Source organism: Cetorhinus maximus, chromosome 19 (assembly GCF_964194155.1).
Source record: "Cetorhinus maximus chromosome 19, sCetMax3.hap1.1, whole genome shotgun sequence".
In the NCBI taxonomy this organism is placed as follows: Eukaryota; Metazoa; Chordata; class Chondrichthyes; order Lamniformes; family Cetorhinidae; genus Cetorhinus; species Cetorhinus maximus.
Genome location: NC_135897.1, coordinates 92,136,767 through 92,153,202, shown reverse-complemented (window position 1 = coordinate 92,153,202; position 16,436 = coordinate 92,136,767). Strand labels below are relative to the sequence as shown.

The window sequence follows — 16,436 nt, the reverse complement described above, 5'->3', positions numbered from 1 at the left end:
CCTGGACCAAGATTTATCCCTCCACCCACAGATTATCTGGTAATTATTTCATTGCTGTTTGTGGGAACATGCTGTGTATAAATTGGTCCATCAGGTTTCCTACATTACACCAGCAAATATAATTCAAAAGTACTTGACCAGCTGTGAAGTGGTTTGAGATTTAGGCTGATACTCCAGTGGGAATGTTCTGGAGCTTAATTTGGGAAGTTGGTTTCTCTTAATCTCCTGCTGACATTTCCCTAGACTGAAGCCATTGTTTTCAGTCCCTGCTCCAAACTCCATTCCCTAGCTACCGACTCCATCCCTCTCCCTGGCAACAGTCTGAGATTAAACCAACCTGTTTGCTACCTTGGGGTCACATTTAATCCTGACATGAACTTCTGACTTCATATTCATGCCAATCACTATTTCCATCTCCGTAACCTCACCTAGCTTCACCCTGTCTCGGCTCATCTGCTGCTGAAACCCTCATTCTTGCCTTCGTTCCCTCTAGACTTGACTATTCAGACACATTCTGGCTGGTTTTCCACATTCTGTAAACTCGAGGTCATCCAAAACTTTGCTGCCCATGCCTTAAATCGCAACTAGTCCCATTCCCCCATCACTCTTCTTCTCCTGGTTAAGCACCATATTGACTTTATAATTCTCATCCTTGCCTTCAAATATACGCATAATCTCTCCCGCTCCTTATCTCTGTGATCTCCTCCAGCCCCACAGCCGTCCAAGGCATTCCTCGAATCCTGGCTTCTCGGTAGCCATTCTTTCATCTGGGCCCCAACCTCTGGAATTCCACCCCTAACCTCTCCACCTCTCGACTTCACTTCCCTCCTTTAAGATGCTCCCTAAAACCAACCTCTTTGACCAAGTCTTTGATCATTTGTCATAATATCTCCTAATAAGGCTGGCTAAGTGTCATTCTTTGTTTTATGATGCTTCCAGTGAAGTTCCTTGAAATCTTTCATTATATTCAAGACACAATAGAAATATAAGTTCTTGTTGGACTCCCCGTCTTGTTTCTGGGACTGTAACTGGGTGGCAGTGACAATCACCCCAGAGATTTACCCACTGAGGGTTTCACAGTCTGCCCCGCAAGTTCCCATCTTGACGTGCTGTAGTAAGTAGGTAAAGAGGCAGCCTTCCAGATCACATAAGATCCCGCTTTACACCTCGGTCCTGTCCACCAGGCTGAGGCGGCGCTGGGTGTTGGCAGGTGCTGGGTGTTGGGTGCTGGGTGTTGGCGGGTGCTGGGTGTTGGGTGCTGGGTGTTGGCGGGTGCTGGGTGTTGGCAGGAGCTGGGTGTTGGGTACTGGGTGTTGGCGGGTGCTGGGTGTTGGTGGGTGCTGGGTGTTGGCGGGAACTGGGTGTTGGGTGCTGGGTGTTGGCGGGTGCTGGGTGTTGGCGGGTGCTGGGTGTTGGCAGGAGCTGGGTGTTGGCGGGAGCTGGGTGCTGGGTGTTGGCGGGTGCTGGGTGTTGGCAGGAGCTGGGTGTTGGCGGGTGCTGGGTGTTGGCGGGAGCTGGGTGTTGGGTACTGGGTGTTGGCGGGTGCTGGGTGTTGGCGGGAGCTGGGTGTTGGGTGCTGGGTGTTGGCGGGTGCTGGGTGTTGGCGGGAGCTGGGTGTTGGCAGGAGCTTGGTGTTGGGTGCTGGGTGTTGGCAGGTGCTGGGTGTTGGGTGCTGGGTGTTGGCGGGTGCTGGGTGTTGGCGGGAGCTGGGTGTTGGGTGCTGGGTGTTGGCGGGTGTTGGCGGGTGCTGGGTGTTGGCGGGAGCTGGGTGTTGGGTACTGGGTGTTGGCGGGTGCTGGGTGTTGGCGGGTGCTGGGTGTTGGCGGGAGCTGGGTGTTGGCGGGTGCTGGGTGCTGGGTGTTGGCGGGTGCTGGGTGTTGGCGGGAGCTGGGTGTTGGCAGGAGCTGGGTGTTGGGTGCTGGGTGTTGGCGGGTGCTGGGTGTTGGCAGGAGCTGGGTGTTGGGTGCTGGGTGTTGGCGGGAGCTGGGTGTTGGGTGCTGGGTGTTGGGTGCTGGGTGTTGGCGGGAGCTGGGTGTTGGCGGGTGCTGGGTGTTGGGTGCTGGGTGTTGGCGGGTGCTGGGCGTTGGCAGGAGCTGGGTGTCGGCAGGTGCTGGGTGTTAGGGATTTCTTGGTGTTAGGTGGTGCCACTAAGCATGAACATTGAAGGGTGAAGAACCTGAGAGCAGGAAGACAGCCCTCCATTGGTATGGGCATTTCCAATAGAAGGCATTATCACTGATCTACGTAACTTATTTTTGCACCTGTGTTTTTCACTCTGTGATCAGGGACTGATCGCAGTACAAGTTGAATCAATATGAGTTGACATACTGTCTTGTAGACCTACAACTCTCTGGGACAGAGGAGCCTTCTGACATCTAACCCAGTTCCATCTCAAGCACATGACCCCTGGTCCTTCCCTGACCTAGTGAGCTAACGTTTTTCCCATCTAGTCCATCTGACTGGACAACAGAGTTTCTGAGGGTTTAGATGATGTACAGATAGACAGAAGTAGTCTTGTGGCATTTAGATGGAGTATGTGTGTGCGAGTCAAGTTATCAATACATGTCAGCGCTCATTATTCTCTACTCAATTACACACAACTTAAATTATAGTGTGATACACTTCTTTAAACACAGTTCACTGCAGAGTAGAGACTCTTCATTACGAATTGCCAAAAATAATAATTAGAATGAAAATCCTTCCAAAAACTCTTTCTTTGTCCAATTGATTGGAGAGCAAAGCAACTGAAGATTTTTTGTCACTCATTTTCACTATGAATTTAGGAGATTGCAGGAACAGAAAGATTATCAACTGTTTATTTCCTGGGTGATCTCAGCCTTTCCTTTCTGCCCTCTCACCACTCAGTGCTCTACACAAATTCCCAGCACCGATCTCTCTTGGATTACCACCCATTAAAGAGAGAACTTGCATTTCTATAGTGACTTACATAACATAGGACATCTTAAAATGCTTTTGAGTCAGTAAGTGCCTTTGAAGTGTAGTCACTGTTATAATGTAGGAAATGCATCAGCCAATTTATACACAGCAAGCTCCCACAAATAGCAATGTGACAATGACCTGATGATCTGTTTTTTAGTTTCTTATCGCTGAGGGATAATTATTGGTCAGGGCACTGAAGAGAACTCACCTGCTCTTCTCCAAAATAGTGCCACGGGATCTTTTGCATCCACCTGAGTGGACAGACAGGCGCCTCAGTTTGATGCCTGATTTGAAAGATGGCACCTCCGACAGTGCAGCACTCCATGTGCACTGCACCAGGTGTGTCAGCTGGGTTACTGGTTCAAGCCTCTGGAGTGACCTTTCAGCTCAGGGGTGAGAAAGTTGCCCATTGAACCCACGACTGACGTCCGTAATGCAAACAGACACAGGGGGCGCCGGGGGGGTGGGGGTTGCGAGTGGGTGGGTGAAGGGGTTGGGGTAAGAGGAGCTCAGGATTGAATTCTCAGCCAGTCCCAGTGAGTGTGGCTCCAACTCACCAAGCTGCATTCAGAGGATTTACTGTTGTGTGTTCTTCCCAACCTCTTCTTGCTCCAGAAGTAATTCCAATGGCCTCTCAAACTCAGTTATCGTTTGTGATTTTTAAAAGTTGGGAAGGGACCTCAGAGCAGGCAGCAAAAAACAGAGAGTCCAAGGAGGTGGAGCTCTGGACCATCTTAATGACCGGGGTCTCGTTACAGTGAATCTTCTTAATGACCTGCAGGGGCTCGGTTATATCCAGTACTGGCTCAGAAGGTGGGAACGGCGACTCATGCAGCGGAATAGCAGCTGGAACCCTGTGGGATCAAGCCCCATTTGCCAGGCTGAGGGAGTGCCGGGTGTTGGCGGGTGTTGGGTGTTGTCGGGTGGGGGGGGGGGCGGAGCTGGGTGTTAGTGGGGTGCCTCCAAGCATGAACAGGAGAGGGTAGAGAACCAGAGGAGGCCCAGGGCATCCTTGTGATCTCTAAGTGGGAATGATGCCCATGTCTGAACAGGGAATATATGGATTTGGGTTCCTTCCCCTCTCTATGGTCACACAGGTCGATCTCCCTAATGCCCAGCAAGACCCACAGTCTCCTTTCTACAGGACAAGTGGACACTTGCACAAGAAAAGACCAGCTTTGTCTATACTGCAAGGAATACAATCAGCGGGCGATTAAAAGTATTTAAAACGATTAAAGAAGGTGAGAGGATGGGTACAAAGAAATTAGCTCCTCTGGTGGAGAAAGTCCAGAAAAAAAGGGGAAGGTTAAATGGATTCAAACTAGATAGTGAAGCATGAAACAGGACATAGCTCTTTTCCTTGTTGGTAGGTTTATTCACAGGACGCAGCGTTACAGGTCCCTGCCTCCGAACTCCTGACTCTGTCCCAGCAAACTCTTTTATAGGCTTTTGAGCACACAAATAAACTCATTAACAAATTGACAGCCCTCTAAAGGACATTGTAACCAACAACAAAAACTTTAATAGAAACATATTAAAATTAAAATAAAATACTATTTCAGGGGCTGATGATGCACTCCAGCCCCTGTGGTGCCCACCAGTCACGAAAAGCCTCAAGTGGACTGTCAGACACCGCCGTGCTCTCTCTCCAGGGACTTCCAGACACCAATGTAGCTGTGAAAGAAGGGCAGACGTCTAGACTTTCTTTATGTGTGATCTCAGTCTTTAATTAAACAATGCGCTTCACTTTGCACCTTTAAAATCAAAATCAACCAACCCATTAACGGGCAGAATCTTAAAATTATAGCCAGACTACTCAGGAGCGATGTCAGAATGCACTTTTTCACACACACAGGGTTGTGGAAATCTGGAACTCCACTCCCCAAAAAGCTGTGAATGCTTTGAAAATTTCAAAACTAAGATTGATGGATTTTTGTTAGGCGAGGATATTAGAGGTTATAGTGCAAAGGCAGGTAAATGGAGGTTAAGATGCAGATCAGCTATGATATGATTGCATGATGGCGACACAGGCTTGAGGGGCTGAATGGCCTTTTCATGTTCCTAGAGACAGGAGGGCGTGGCGAGGGTGGTGGTGGTCAGGAGGATGTTGGGGAGGAGAAATGAAAACTCCCTTTCAAGGCGAATCTCAATGTTGTAAATTAATTGTATTAATTGTTCTCTCTAGGACCTCCAGACGGTGACTCGATAGTAACAGAATACACTTTGGAGATGAGCCAAGGAGAATTGGCTCCTTCGGAGGTTTACTGTGGTCCTGACCTGGAATGTACTGTCAGTAGCCTTCTGCCTGGGACCACCTATCAGTTCAGGGTGAGAGCTGCCAATGAAGCAGGGGTGAGTTTCCACTACTTCTACCTTTATTTATGCGATTTAAGTCGAGCTTCCAACCCCCATATCCTGCCCATAAGACCACCTACTCCTACCTCGATAACATCCCCCATATCCTCAACTGCCTCAGCCTATTTGCCGCTGAAATCCTCATCCAAACACTTTGTCACCACTTGACTACTCCAATGCTTTCCCGGCCTGCCTCCCACCTCTCACCCTTCGTAAACTTGAACTCATCCAAATCTCTGCTGCCTGTGTCCTAACCTGTACCAAGTTCCATTCACCCATCACCCCACCCCCCGCCACTCCATGCTCACTGACCTACATGGGCTCCTGGTCTGACAAAGCCTCAATTTTAAAATTCTCATCCTTGATTTCAAACCCCTCCGTGACCTCATCCCTCCCTATTTCCGTAAGCTTCTCCAGACCCACAAATCTCCGAAATCGTGGCGCTCCTCCAATTCTGGCCTCCTGTCCATCCCTGGTGCCCATCGCCCCACCATTGTCGGCCATGCCTTCAGCTGCTGAGGCCTAAGTTTGGGAATTCCCTCCCTAAACCTCTCCGCCTCTCTCTCCTCCTTTAAGGCACTTCCTAAAGCCTATCTCTTTGGCCAAGACTGCTAGATGGAGCTAAAATATGGATCAGCTGTGATTTCATTGAATAGTACAACAGGCTTGAGGGGCTGAATGGCCTTCTCCTGTTCCTGTGGTTTGTCACATGCCCTAATATTTTATTGTGTTTGATAATGCACCTGGGACATTTAACTAGGTTAAAGGTGCTATATAAATGCAAGTTGCTGTTGTTTTAAGAAGGTCGGGGGGATAAGCTTAGCTTCCAGAGATGAACTTCCCCATTCACTCAATACCTGTCACCACCAGTCCAGCCTCTCTCGGTTTTATTGACAGTACAATGTGCCCCGAGATCATGCTAGACCCAAACGCTATGACTGGCAGGTAGTCAGTGATCCCATGGGATCATGACCCCGTGGTTATAGACGGATCACTTATTTCTCACTATTCCCAAACAATAAAAGTGGTGAATGATTACTTTTTCAGACACTGGGTAAACCCCCAGGGATCACTGCTCCAATTGGTAAACCTGGACTTGGGGGGTGGGCCACAAGTTCAAAGAGATTAAGAAGGATTGTTTCTTCAGCGAGTAGTGCTGTCTGAATGCAGACTCAGTGGTAACTTTCAGATGGGAGTTGGATAAATATTTGAAAGGTAAAATCTTGCGGGGCTATGGGTAGAAAGAGCCTGGAGGAGAGTGGGATAATTGGATAGCTCCTTCAGAGGGCAGGCACAGACATCATGACCCACACAGCCATGTACAATGAGGTGTGTAATCCTACACACTGGGCCCTCTCTGTGACAGGTCTCGATTTCAACAACATTGCCACCTTGGACTTGATCTGTAGCAGGCACTTGGCACTCACTGCCTCACTCAGTCTTCCCAATAATCTACAAGGCTTAGCGTCAACTGATTTGTCTCCACTGAATCACAGAATCTCTCAGTGCAGAAGAGGCCCTTCGGCCCATCGAGTCTGCACCGACACGTGAGAAACACCTGACCTACCTACCTAATCCCATTTACCAGCACTTGGCCCATAGCCTTGAATGTTATGACGTGCCAAGTGCTCATCCAGGTACTTTTTAAAGGATGTGAGGCAACCCGCCTCCACCACCCTCCCAGGCAGCGCATTCCAGACCGTCACCACCCTCTGGGTAAAAAGGTTTTTCCACAAATCCCCCCTTAAACCTCCTGCCCCTCACCTTGAACTTATGTCCCCTTGTGAGTGACCCTTCAACTAAGGGGAACAACTGCCCCCTATCTACGCCCCTCATAATCTTGTACACCTGCCTCGATTCCCTGAGCACTTCCTTGTTTCTGTCACCCTGTGTCTAACCTCATTCCCACCTTGATGATGGGGCCAAAGGCACCTGTCACCTCAGTACGCTCAGGTAGAAGTCCACCCACAGAACTTACATCCCAAATTGGAGAGTGGGCTCAGCAGCCATCTAACTTGACACAGGAGTGAGACTGGAGTCACACATGGGCCCAAACCTGGTGATGATGGCAGGTAGGTTTCCTTCCCTAAAGATACCTTAGTGAACCCAACTCTGCTCCCAATGTAGTTTCCCCTACATTGGAGAGGCCAAACGCAGACTGGGTGACCGCTTTGCGGAACACCTTCGGTCTGTCCGCAAGCATGACCCAGACCTCTCTGTCGCTTGCCATTTCAACACTCCACCCTGCTCTCATGCCCACATGTCCGTCCTTGGCTTGCTGCAATGTTCCAGTGAAGCTCAGCGCAAACTGGAGGAACAGCACCTCATCTTCCGACTAGGCACTTTACAGCCTTCCGGACTGAATATTGAGTTCAACAACTTCAGATCATGAACTCTCTCCTCCATCCCCATCCACTTTTTGATATCCTCCCTTTGTCTATATTCATCTTTATTTACTTTTTCCCACTTATTTTCATTATTATTATAATTCCATTTTTATTCATTGTTTTATCCCCAGCTTTCTCAATCTTTTTTCCCACCACCATCCCCTCCCCACCCATCACTTTCCAGGGTGCTTATCCTGGTCAGGCCATTATCACATTCTGCTTTCCACTCTTAATGTCACCATTAGCACCTCCTTTAGTCAGTACCACCACTATTAACAACCCTTTGACCATGAAATCTTTCACAATCTCTCCTTTGCTTCCACCTATCACTGGCCTTCTATCCAGCTTCACCCACCCCCCCCTCTCCTTAAACAGTATATATTTCACCATATTTCTACTTCCCTTTAGCTCTGAAGAAGAGTCATTATGGACTCTGCAGATGGTGTCAGACTTGCTGAGTTTTTCCAGCATTTTTTGCAGATTTTCAGCACTTTGCCTTTACCTTAGTGAGCCAGTTGGGTTTTTACCTGGCAGCTTCATGGTCACTTTTATTTTTATCTGTTTATGGGATGTGGGCGTCGCTTACTAGGCCAGCATTTATTGCCCATCCCTAATTGCCCTTGTTCAGAGGGCATGTAAGGATCAACCATATCGCTGGAGTCATGTGGGTCAGACCAGGCAGATTTCCTTCCCTAAAGGGCATTATCAAGTTGGTCATCATCAGACTTTTAATTCCAGATTTTTATTGGGATTAAATCTCACTGGCAGGATTCGAACACAAGTCCCCAGATCATTACCCTGGGTCTCTGGAATACCAGTCCAGTCACAATACCACGACACCACTGCCTCCCCACTTTTTAGTTCCATCTGTTTAAAACTAAAGCCAAATTCTGAGAAAGATCTTTGTTGGGATTTAAACTCCCATTTTCTGGAATATTAACACAGCACCTTTCATGAACTCAGGATATCCCAAAGTGCTTTACACCCAATAAAGTATGTAATCCAGTACCGAAAATTGCACTGTTAGACAATGCTTTGGGTTGGTCTGAGGAGGTGAAAGATGATATATTAATTCAAAATTTCTTGTTTAACAGCTGATGTTTTGCTTTTGTTTTTTAATGATAGTACGGCCCTTACTCTGAAGAATCAGATCTCACAACAGCAACAGGACCACCAGTTCAGTGTAAAGCACCTTCACTTTCCTGCACGTCCACCACAAGTGTACTTGTGAGCTGGGAGGTAAGTCACAATTAAACATGGAGTCCTCTGTGACACAAGGTTCAGGCAGCCTGTACCCCACATTCACAAAACTGTTCCTGAACCAATTGGCACCAACTTACCTACGGCGCTCAAAAATCACAATATAAATAAAACCGCATTCTCGCTTAGTGCATTACGCAATGTCTAAATATGAGGCTGAACCTAAGGCACACTGGTACAGCTGAGAAAAGGGAGCTATGATGGTTCTGTACCTGTCCTGGGAGAGTTTGATGGGGACAGTGTAGAGGGAGCTTTACTCTGCATCTAACCCCGTGCTGTGCCTGTCCTGGGAGTGTTTGATGGGGACAGTGTAGAGGGAGCTTTACTCTGTATCTAACCCCATGCTGTACCTGTCCTGGGAGTGTTTGATGGGGACAGTGTAGAGGGAGCTTTACTCTATATCTAACCCTGTGCTGTACCTGTCCTGGGAGTGTTTGATGGGGACAGTGTAGAGGGAGCTTTACTCTGTATCTAACCCCGTGCTGTACCTGTCCTGGGAAAGATTGATGGGACCCTGCTAATACCTCAATGCCAGTGATGAACTGTGTTGTTTATGATGAGAAAACCTTAGATATCCATAATGGAGCAGAGCATTCTCCACCATGAACGTCTCTTGGATTGCCAAGTGTTAAACTCACACAAATGTGATGCATAATCCCAGCTTTATCAGCTTGTTGTCCTCACTGGAAGGTAATACAGTGAGTTCTTCAAGGAGGAGCAAGCTGTGTTCTAATTAGCTTCCGAGGATTTGAAGAAAGCTGGTAAAGCTGGTCACACAGATGGAGAAAGCAGAGCGAGTGTCATCGATTCTTGTGGAGGAGTCGGGGCAGGGTAAATGTTCTACAACTTTTCCACAGGCCAGTGGTATGGAGACTCTTGTTACTATGACGCTAAACAGTTGGGATGCAGCCAGCAGGAAACAGATTTCATTGGATTGTTCCTTCCAACACCTCTTCCCCCACCTGCCGCTTTTCACAGTATCACAGAATCTTTACAGCGCAGAAGGAGGACATTCGGCCCATCGAGTCTGCACTGACTCTCTGAAAGAGCCTTCCATCTAGTCCCACACCCCTGCCTTATCCCTGTAAACTTGCACATTCTCGCTTTCCAATCCAATTCCCTTTTGGATACCTTGATCGAACCTGCCTCCACCACCCTTTCAGGAAGTTTGTTCCAGACTCCAACCACCCTCTGGGTGAAATTTTTTTCCCTCACATCACATTTACTCCTTTTGCCAATTATTCTGAATCTGTGCCCTTTAGCTTTTGCTGCTATCTTGAGTGGGAACAGTTTCTCACTATTTATCCTGTACATACCCTCAGGATCTTGAATACCTCTATCAATTCTCCTCACAACCTTCTTTTCTCCAAGGAAAACAGTCCCAACCTCTCCAATCTATCCTCATAGCTACAGTTCTTCATCCCGAGAATCATTCTTGTGAATCTCCTCTGTACTGTCCCCAATGCCTTCGCATCCTTCCTCAAGTATGGCGCCTAGAACTGGAAGCAGTACTCCAGATGAGGCCTAACTAGTGTCTTATACAAGTTCAACATGACCTCCTTACTCTTGTACTCAATGCCCCTATTAGTAAAGCTTAAGACACTATATGCTTTATTAACTGCTCTTTCAACATACCCTGTCATATTCAATGACCTACGTACGTATACACCGAGGTCCCTCTGTTCCTGCACCTCCTTTAGAGGCTCTCCCTTTATTTTATACTGTCTCACCATATCTTTCCTGCCAAAATGAATCACCTCACACTTCTCTGCATTGAACTTCATCTGCCACTTGTCTGCCCAATCCACCAACATGTCCATGTACTTTTGAAGTTCAAGACTATCCCCATCACTGTTGACAACATTTCCAATCTTTGTATCATCTGCAAATTTTGAAATCATGCCCTGCACACCACAGTCTAGGTCATTAATATATATCAGGAAGAGCTGGAGTCCCAACACTGACCCCTGGGGAACTCCACTACAAACCTTCCTCCAATCTGAAAAACAACCATTTATCACTACTCTCTGCTTCCTGTCACTCAGCCAATTTCTTATCCAAGTGCCTACTTTCCCTTTTATTCCATGACCAAGCTCTTGCTCACAAGTCTGTTGTGTGGCACTGTATCAAATGCCTTTTGAAAATCCATTTACACCACATCAACAGTGTTTCCCTTATCAACCTTCTCTGTTACCTTCTCAAAAAACTCCAGCAAGTTAGTTAAACATGATTTTTCCTTGATGAATCCATGCTGGCTTTCCTTAATTACCCTGCACTTGTCTAAGTGATTATTGATTTTATCCCGTTCTATAGTTTCCAGAAGTTTCCCTACCACTGAGGTCAAACTGACTGGTTTGTAGTTGCCGGCTTTATCCTTGCACTCCTTTTTGAATAAGGGTGTAACATTTGCAATTCTCCAGTCCTCTGGCACCTCCCGTGTGTCTAAGGAAGACTGGATGATTATCACTATTGCCTCTGCAATTTCCACTCTCAATTCCCTCAGTACCCTTGGATGCATCTCATCCGGTCCTGGTACCTTATCTATTTTAAGTAAAGATAGCCTTTCCAACATCTCCTTCCTCGCGATTGTAAGTTCTTCTACTGTACCAGTTACCTCCCTTCTCACCTCGACCTGGGTAGCAAGTCCTTCCTTTGTAAAGACAGATGCAAAGTACTCGTTCAACAGCTCTGCTATTTCCCTAGCCTCCACATGCAAGTCCCCTTTTTTGTCCTTAATCGGCCCTACTCTTTCTTTTACCGCCCTTTTATTATTTAAACGCTTATAGAAGACCTTGGGATTCCCGTTTATGTTCGCTGCCAGTCTCTTTTCACGCTCTCTCCTTACTCTTCTTATGAGTTTCTTCACAGCCCCTCTGGACCTTCTATATTCAGCCTGACTCTCCATTGTATTTTCTCCCTGACATCAGTCGTACGCGCACTTCTTCCTTTTCGTCTTTACCTCTCTCTCTCTCTTGACATCCAGGGCTCCCTGGTTTTATTTGTCCTACCTTTCCCCTTCAAGGGAATATACCTTGACATTGCCTGCAATAATTTTTCTTTGAAGGTGGCCCATTGTTCAGCCCCTGTTTTTTGAGAGTATTACTTTAGTAGTTTTAATTGGCTTGGGGTTTGTGGGCAACATTGGCCAACCTTTAATTATAGTCCATTTCCTGGAGGCTTGGTGGTGACTTGTGTCCTTTTTAACACAATGGAATGACTTTCAAGGCAGCTGAAACAAAAGCTGTCGCGCTCTCCTCCTGTACCCACCCACCCAGACTGGGATAGGACGAAGGATTCAAAAGTAGAGCGAAATTGGGGCTGTAAGGCCCTGTCGGCCCCCATCCCTAGCCCCGCCTCATGTGGTAACGTGCCCATCCCCCACCGCCACTCCCTGGTTGGGTGTGACACAGTCTGACGCTTCCCCCTTCCCCTACCTGCTATGTGCAAACACCCATTAGGAACTTGGGGCCCTGGCTGCACATGCCCCATTTCCCCATCTCCGCAACCATCTGGCCCCCAACTGGCCGTTGCCAACACTTTAAGATTTCCTTGGCACTTCCAGGAATTGAGGATTAATATCCTGAGTAGTGCTATCAGGAAAAACACTGCTGAAAAACAAAAAATACTGTTTTTTTTTATACTGCCTTGTTTGTTACTTGTAAAAATTTTGGAGTTAGTTCTGAAGATGCCGCATTGTGAGTGTTGGCAAAATGACAGGAGATCAAGCAATGAAATGTCCAGGAATGTATCCACCAAGAGTTGGCAGCCTCCGGGATCAGTTATTTTTATGGATTGGGGATGTGGGCGTCACTGTCTAGGCCAGCATTTATTTCCCACCCCTAATTTCCCTTGAGAAGCTGGTGGTGAGCTGCCTTTTTGAGTCACTGCAGTCCCTGTGGTGTAGGTACACCCACAGTGCTGTTAGGGAGGGAGTTCCAGGGATTTGACCCAGCGACAGTGAAGGAACGGCCGATATATTTCCAAGTCAGGATGGTGAGTGGCTTGGAGGAGAACTTCCTGGTGGTGATGTTCCCATGTGTCTGCTGCCCTTGTCCTTCTATGCGGTAGAGGTCACAGGCTTGAAAGGTGCTGTCTTCCATTGTTAATTCCCAAGCATTTTTTGTTGCAACGGACCAATTAATTTCTTCCTTTATTTGGAATAAGAAAACAGCCAGGATTCATAAAGTTTTTCAACAAAGTCCCAAGCGTTTAGGTGGTTTGGCACTGCCACATTTTCAGTTTTATCATTGGTCTGATAATATCCATTTATTTTTGGCTTCGTTTGGACTCGGTTAGTTTAGCGTGGGTGCAATTGGAGGCAGTCTGCTGTCAATCCTCACCTCTGCTTGCCCTGTTGTGCTCCTCCATTCCTTTCTCAACCAGTTACTTATCTTCAAACCCTATTGTTAGACAGTCACTTAAGATCTAGACACACTTTGAGCTGTAATCTCTCTCTTTAAGCAGCCCTATTAATGCAGACCATTTATTTTCACCTTCTTTGGGAGATTCTGCCTTTCAAGTCTGGCATGCGAGAGGTGTTCAAAACCCTTGCTAACTTATACATTGATAATATCTTTGCTTCTTTTAACTCTTCCCCCTCTCTCTCTCGGAAATTCGATCTGTCTCACTTACTTCTTTCGCTATTTACAAATCAGAGATTTCACGTGCAAAAAAATCGCCCATTTTCCTCCCTGTAAATCACCGTTAGATATTGTGTTAGAATTAAATCCTATCATTAGGGGGTTCATTTCCAAATTTTGTTCTCTAATTTTTTCACTACAGTGCCCTTCACTCTCTACCTTAAAAACTCTTAGGGAGCAAGATTTTGACTCAGACTTATCAGAAGATAAACGGAAGTCTATCCTCTCTCGTGTACATTCCTCACCTGTGTGTGCAAGACATGGGTTGCTACAATTTAAAATCTTACACCCAATCCATCCACTCAAGGTGAAATTATCTAAGACTGATCCAAATTTGGATCCAACCCGTGATAAATATCGTGCTGCCCCGAGCCTCCCTAATTCATATGTACTGCTCGTGTCCTCAGTTGACTTCGTTTTGGACAAACAATTTTTAGATCACACTCGCATATTTTCAGTAGCAACATTGAACCTTCTCCTATTACAGCACTCTTTGGAGTGGAACCAAATGGCATCCCTCCCACAAAAATGCAAACTGATGCACTTGCCTTTTCAACATTATTGGCTGGACGCATTATTCTATTAAATTGGAAACCGTCTGCCCCACCTCCTTTTACTAACTGGATATGTGACCTTATGCGGGATCTTAAACTTGAGAAAATAAGCTACACTCTAAGAGGCTCCGCTGGTGGATTTTATGTAGCTTGGCAACCTTTCTTAGGTTACTTTGAAGACCTACAGCTCTCTACTTTCACATAACTGGCCCTGATTAGGTTGTACGCATTATATCAGGTGAAACTATGTCTAACCTATGACTGTTGTTGATTTTCTTCTTATTTATTTTTTGGGGAGTTGGGGAGGGTTTTTTATTCTCTTTCCTTTTTATTCTTCTTCCTCCTACTTCTCTTTTCCTTTCTTTCTCTTTCTCTTCCAAGTGTAAGTGCATTGAATGCACTGTAAGCTTTTTTTTTCCGTACAGTTACTCATCATGACTGTTCAATTTTTAAAAAAAAAAATAAAGGATTAATATAAAAAAGAAAGGTGCTGTCGAAGGAGCCTTGGTGAGTTGCTGCAGTGCATCTTGTAGATGGTACACACTGCTGCTACTGTGCGTCGATGGTGGAGGGAGTGAATGTTTGCGGATGGGGTGCCAATCAAGCGGGGCTGCTTTGCCCTGATTGGTGTCCAGCTTCTTGAGTGTTGTGGGAGCTGCACTCATCCAGGCAAGTGGGGAGTATCCCATCACACTCCTGACTTGTGCCCCACCAGGTAATCCTCCAGGGTTACTAAGCTGCCTGAGTCACAGGATGGGGAGAGATCCATTGCTCTGCTGCTCTCGCTCCCACAAAGATCTAAAATAAAAACCCATTTTAGACTCGTCTGAGTATGCTACCAGAGTTAAACAGGGGTTTCTTAATCACCAAGGACCTCCTCTCCTTCAGGGAGACAGTCATGCTCCCAACCCAGTACTGACAGTAGCGTCTGACCTTGTAGCTCCAGCCTCCCATTTGACCCTAATACCTCCCTGTACGCTGATGACCCCTGGTTCAGGAAAGGAGGGTGACGACAGCAATTCTGCCGTACTACATCATCACCATTATGGAGGGGCATCCCACCTTATACATGTAGGGCTGGAGCTGGAGGTAGCACCCAACCCTTAGTGGGGTACATAAGGGTGGCAGGTTCCTTCCCTGAAGGACATGAATTACCCAGTTAGTACGTTTCTATGTCAATCCAGCAGGTTAATTCATCCTGATGCCAGCCACACAAATCATCACATTTCCTGAACCAATCTCAAGAACTTGCCATTGGCAAGACTTGAACTCACAACTGCTTGTTTATTCATCCTTATATCAGAACCACTACTCTACATATGAACAGCGCACAAGTATGCCACTGATAGCTAGGGACAGACACACACACACACAGGCACACTCTCATACTCACACACACACGTTTTGGGGGAGAGAGCTCCAGATATCCCCCACCCTTTGTGGGAAGAAGCCTTCCTGACATCACTGCTGAACAGCCTGGCTCTAGTTTTAAGGTTATACCTGCTTGTTCTGGACTCCCTGCACACACCCTTCCACACCCCTCCGGCCCCCACCCCCATCACCACCAGAATAAATCTCTATTGGCCCTATCAGCTCCTTTAGTCGTCTTGAAGACCTCAGTAAGATCACCCCCTTCTTCTAAAATCGAGAGATTGGTAGCCCAGCTGGTGGAGCTCTCCTCGTCATTTAAATCTTTTAACTCGATATCATTCTGGTGAATCTGTGCTGCACCCCCTCCAAAGCCAGCATGAGGTTAGGTGGCCCAGATCGTGTGCGTCTGCTCCGGATGGGGCGCGGATTCGAGTCAGGATCCCGCCGATGGAGCCAGTTTGGAGTTCTGACCCCGCACCGTGTCGGGAGCAGTTATCCAGCGGTGATTTTCACCGAGTGGACCAATCAGTGGCCAGGTACACTCACCGCCCAATGAAGTACCGTCTACAAGATGGTGGACCCTTGAAGCTGGAGGTCTGATGGCAGGGCCCCCCAGCACGGAGGTAGCTGCAGCCTGCCGTGCCTGGTAAGGGAGAGAGAGAGGGCGCACCTCCATCATGAAGAGCCCTCAGCAACATTAACACATTGGAATTTACAAATGGCCACTGCTGCCGGGTCACTATTGTGGAGGGGGAGCCTCTCTGCGCAGCAGTCTGCAGTCACGGCTGTTTCCAGGGAGCAGGTGGAGTGGGGGAGGGAGAGAGGGGCCTCGATGGCACCTCGGAGAGCTGGCCCCCTCACTGCCACCAGAAGGCTGAGTCCAGATAGCTGCCATGCTCATGACGCTTCAGGGAACTTACGTCTGATCA

At 47.3% G+C, this 16,436-nt stretch overlaps 1 protein-coding gene across 1 annotated transcript in view; it reads left to right on the top strand.

Annotated features, from left to right (window-relative positions):
* fndc3ba (fibronectin type III domain containing 3Ba) overlaps positions 1 to 16,436 on the top strand; it is a 285,397-nt gene that overhangs the window by 200,760 nt on the left and 68,201 nt on the right. The window contains exons 16-17 of the mRNA XM_078564466.1: positions 5,126 to 5,292; positions 8,808 to 8,921. Coding sequence (XP_078420592.1) covers positions 5,126 to 5,292; positions 8,808 to 8,921 — 281 coding nt within the window. The remainder of the gene's footprint in view (positions 1 to 5,125; positions 5,293 to 8,807; positions 8,922 to 16,436) is intronic.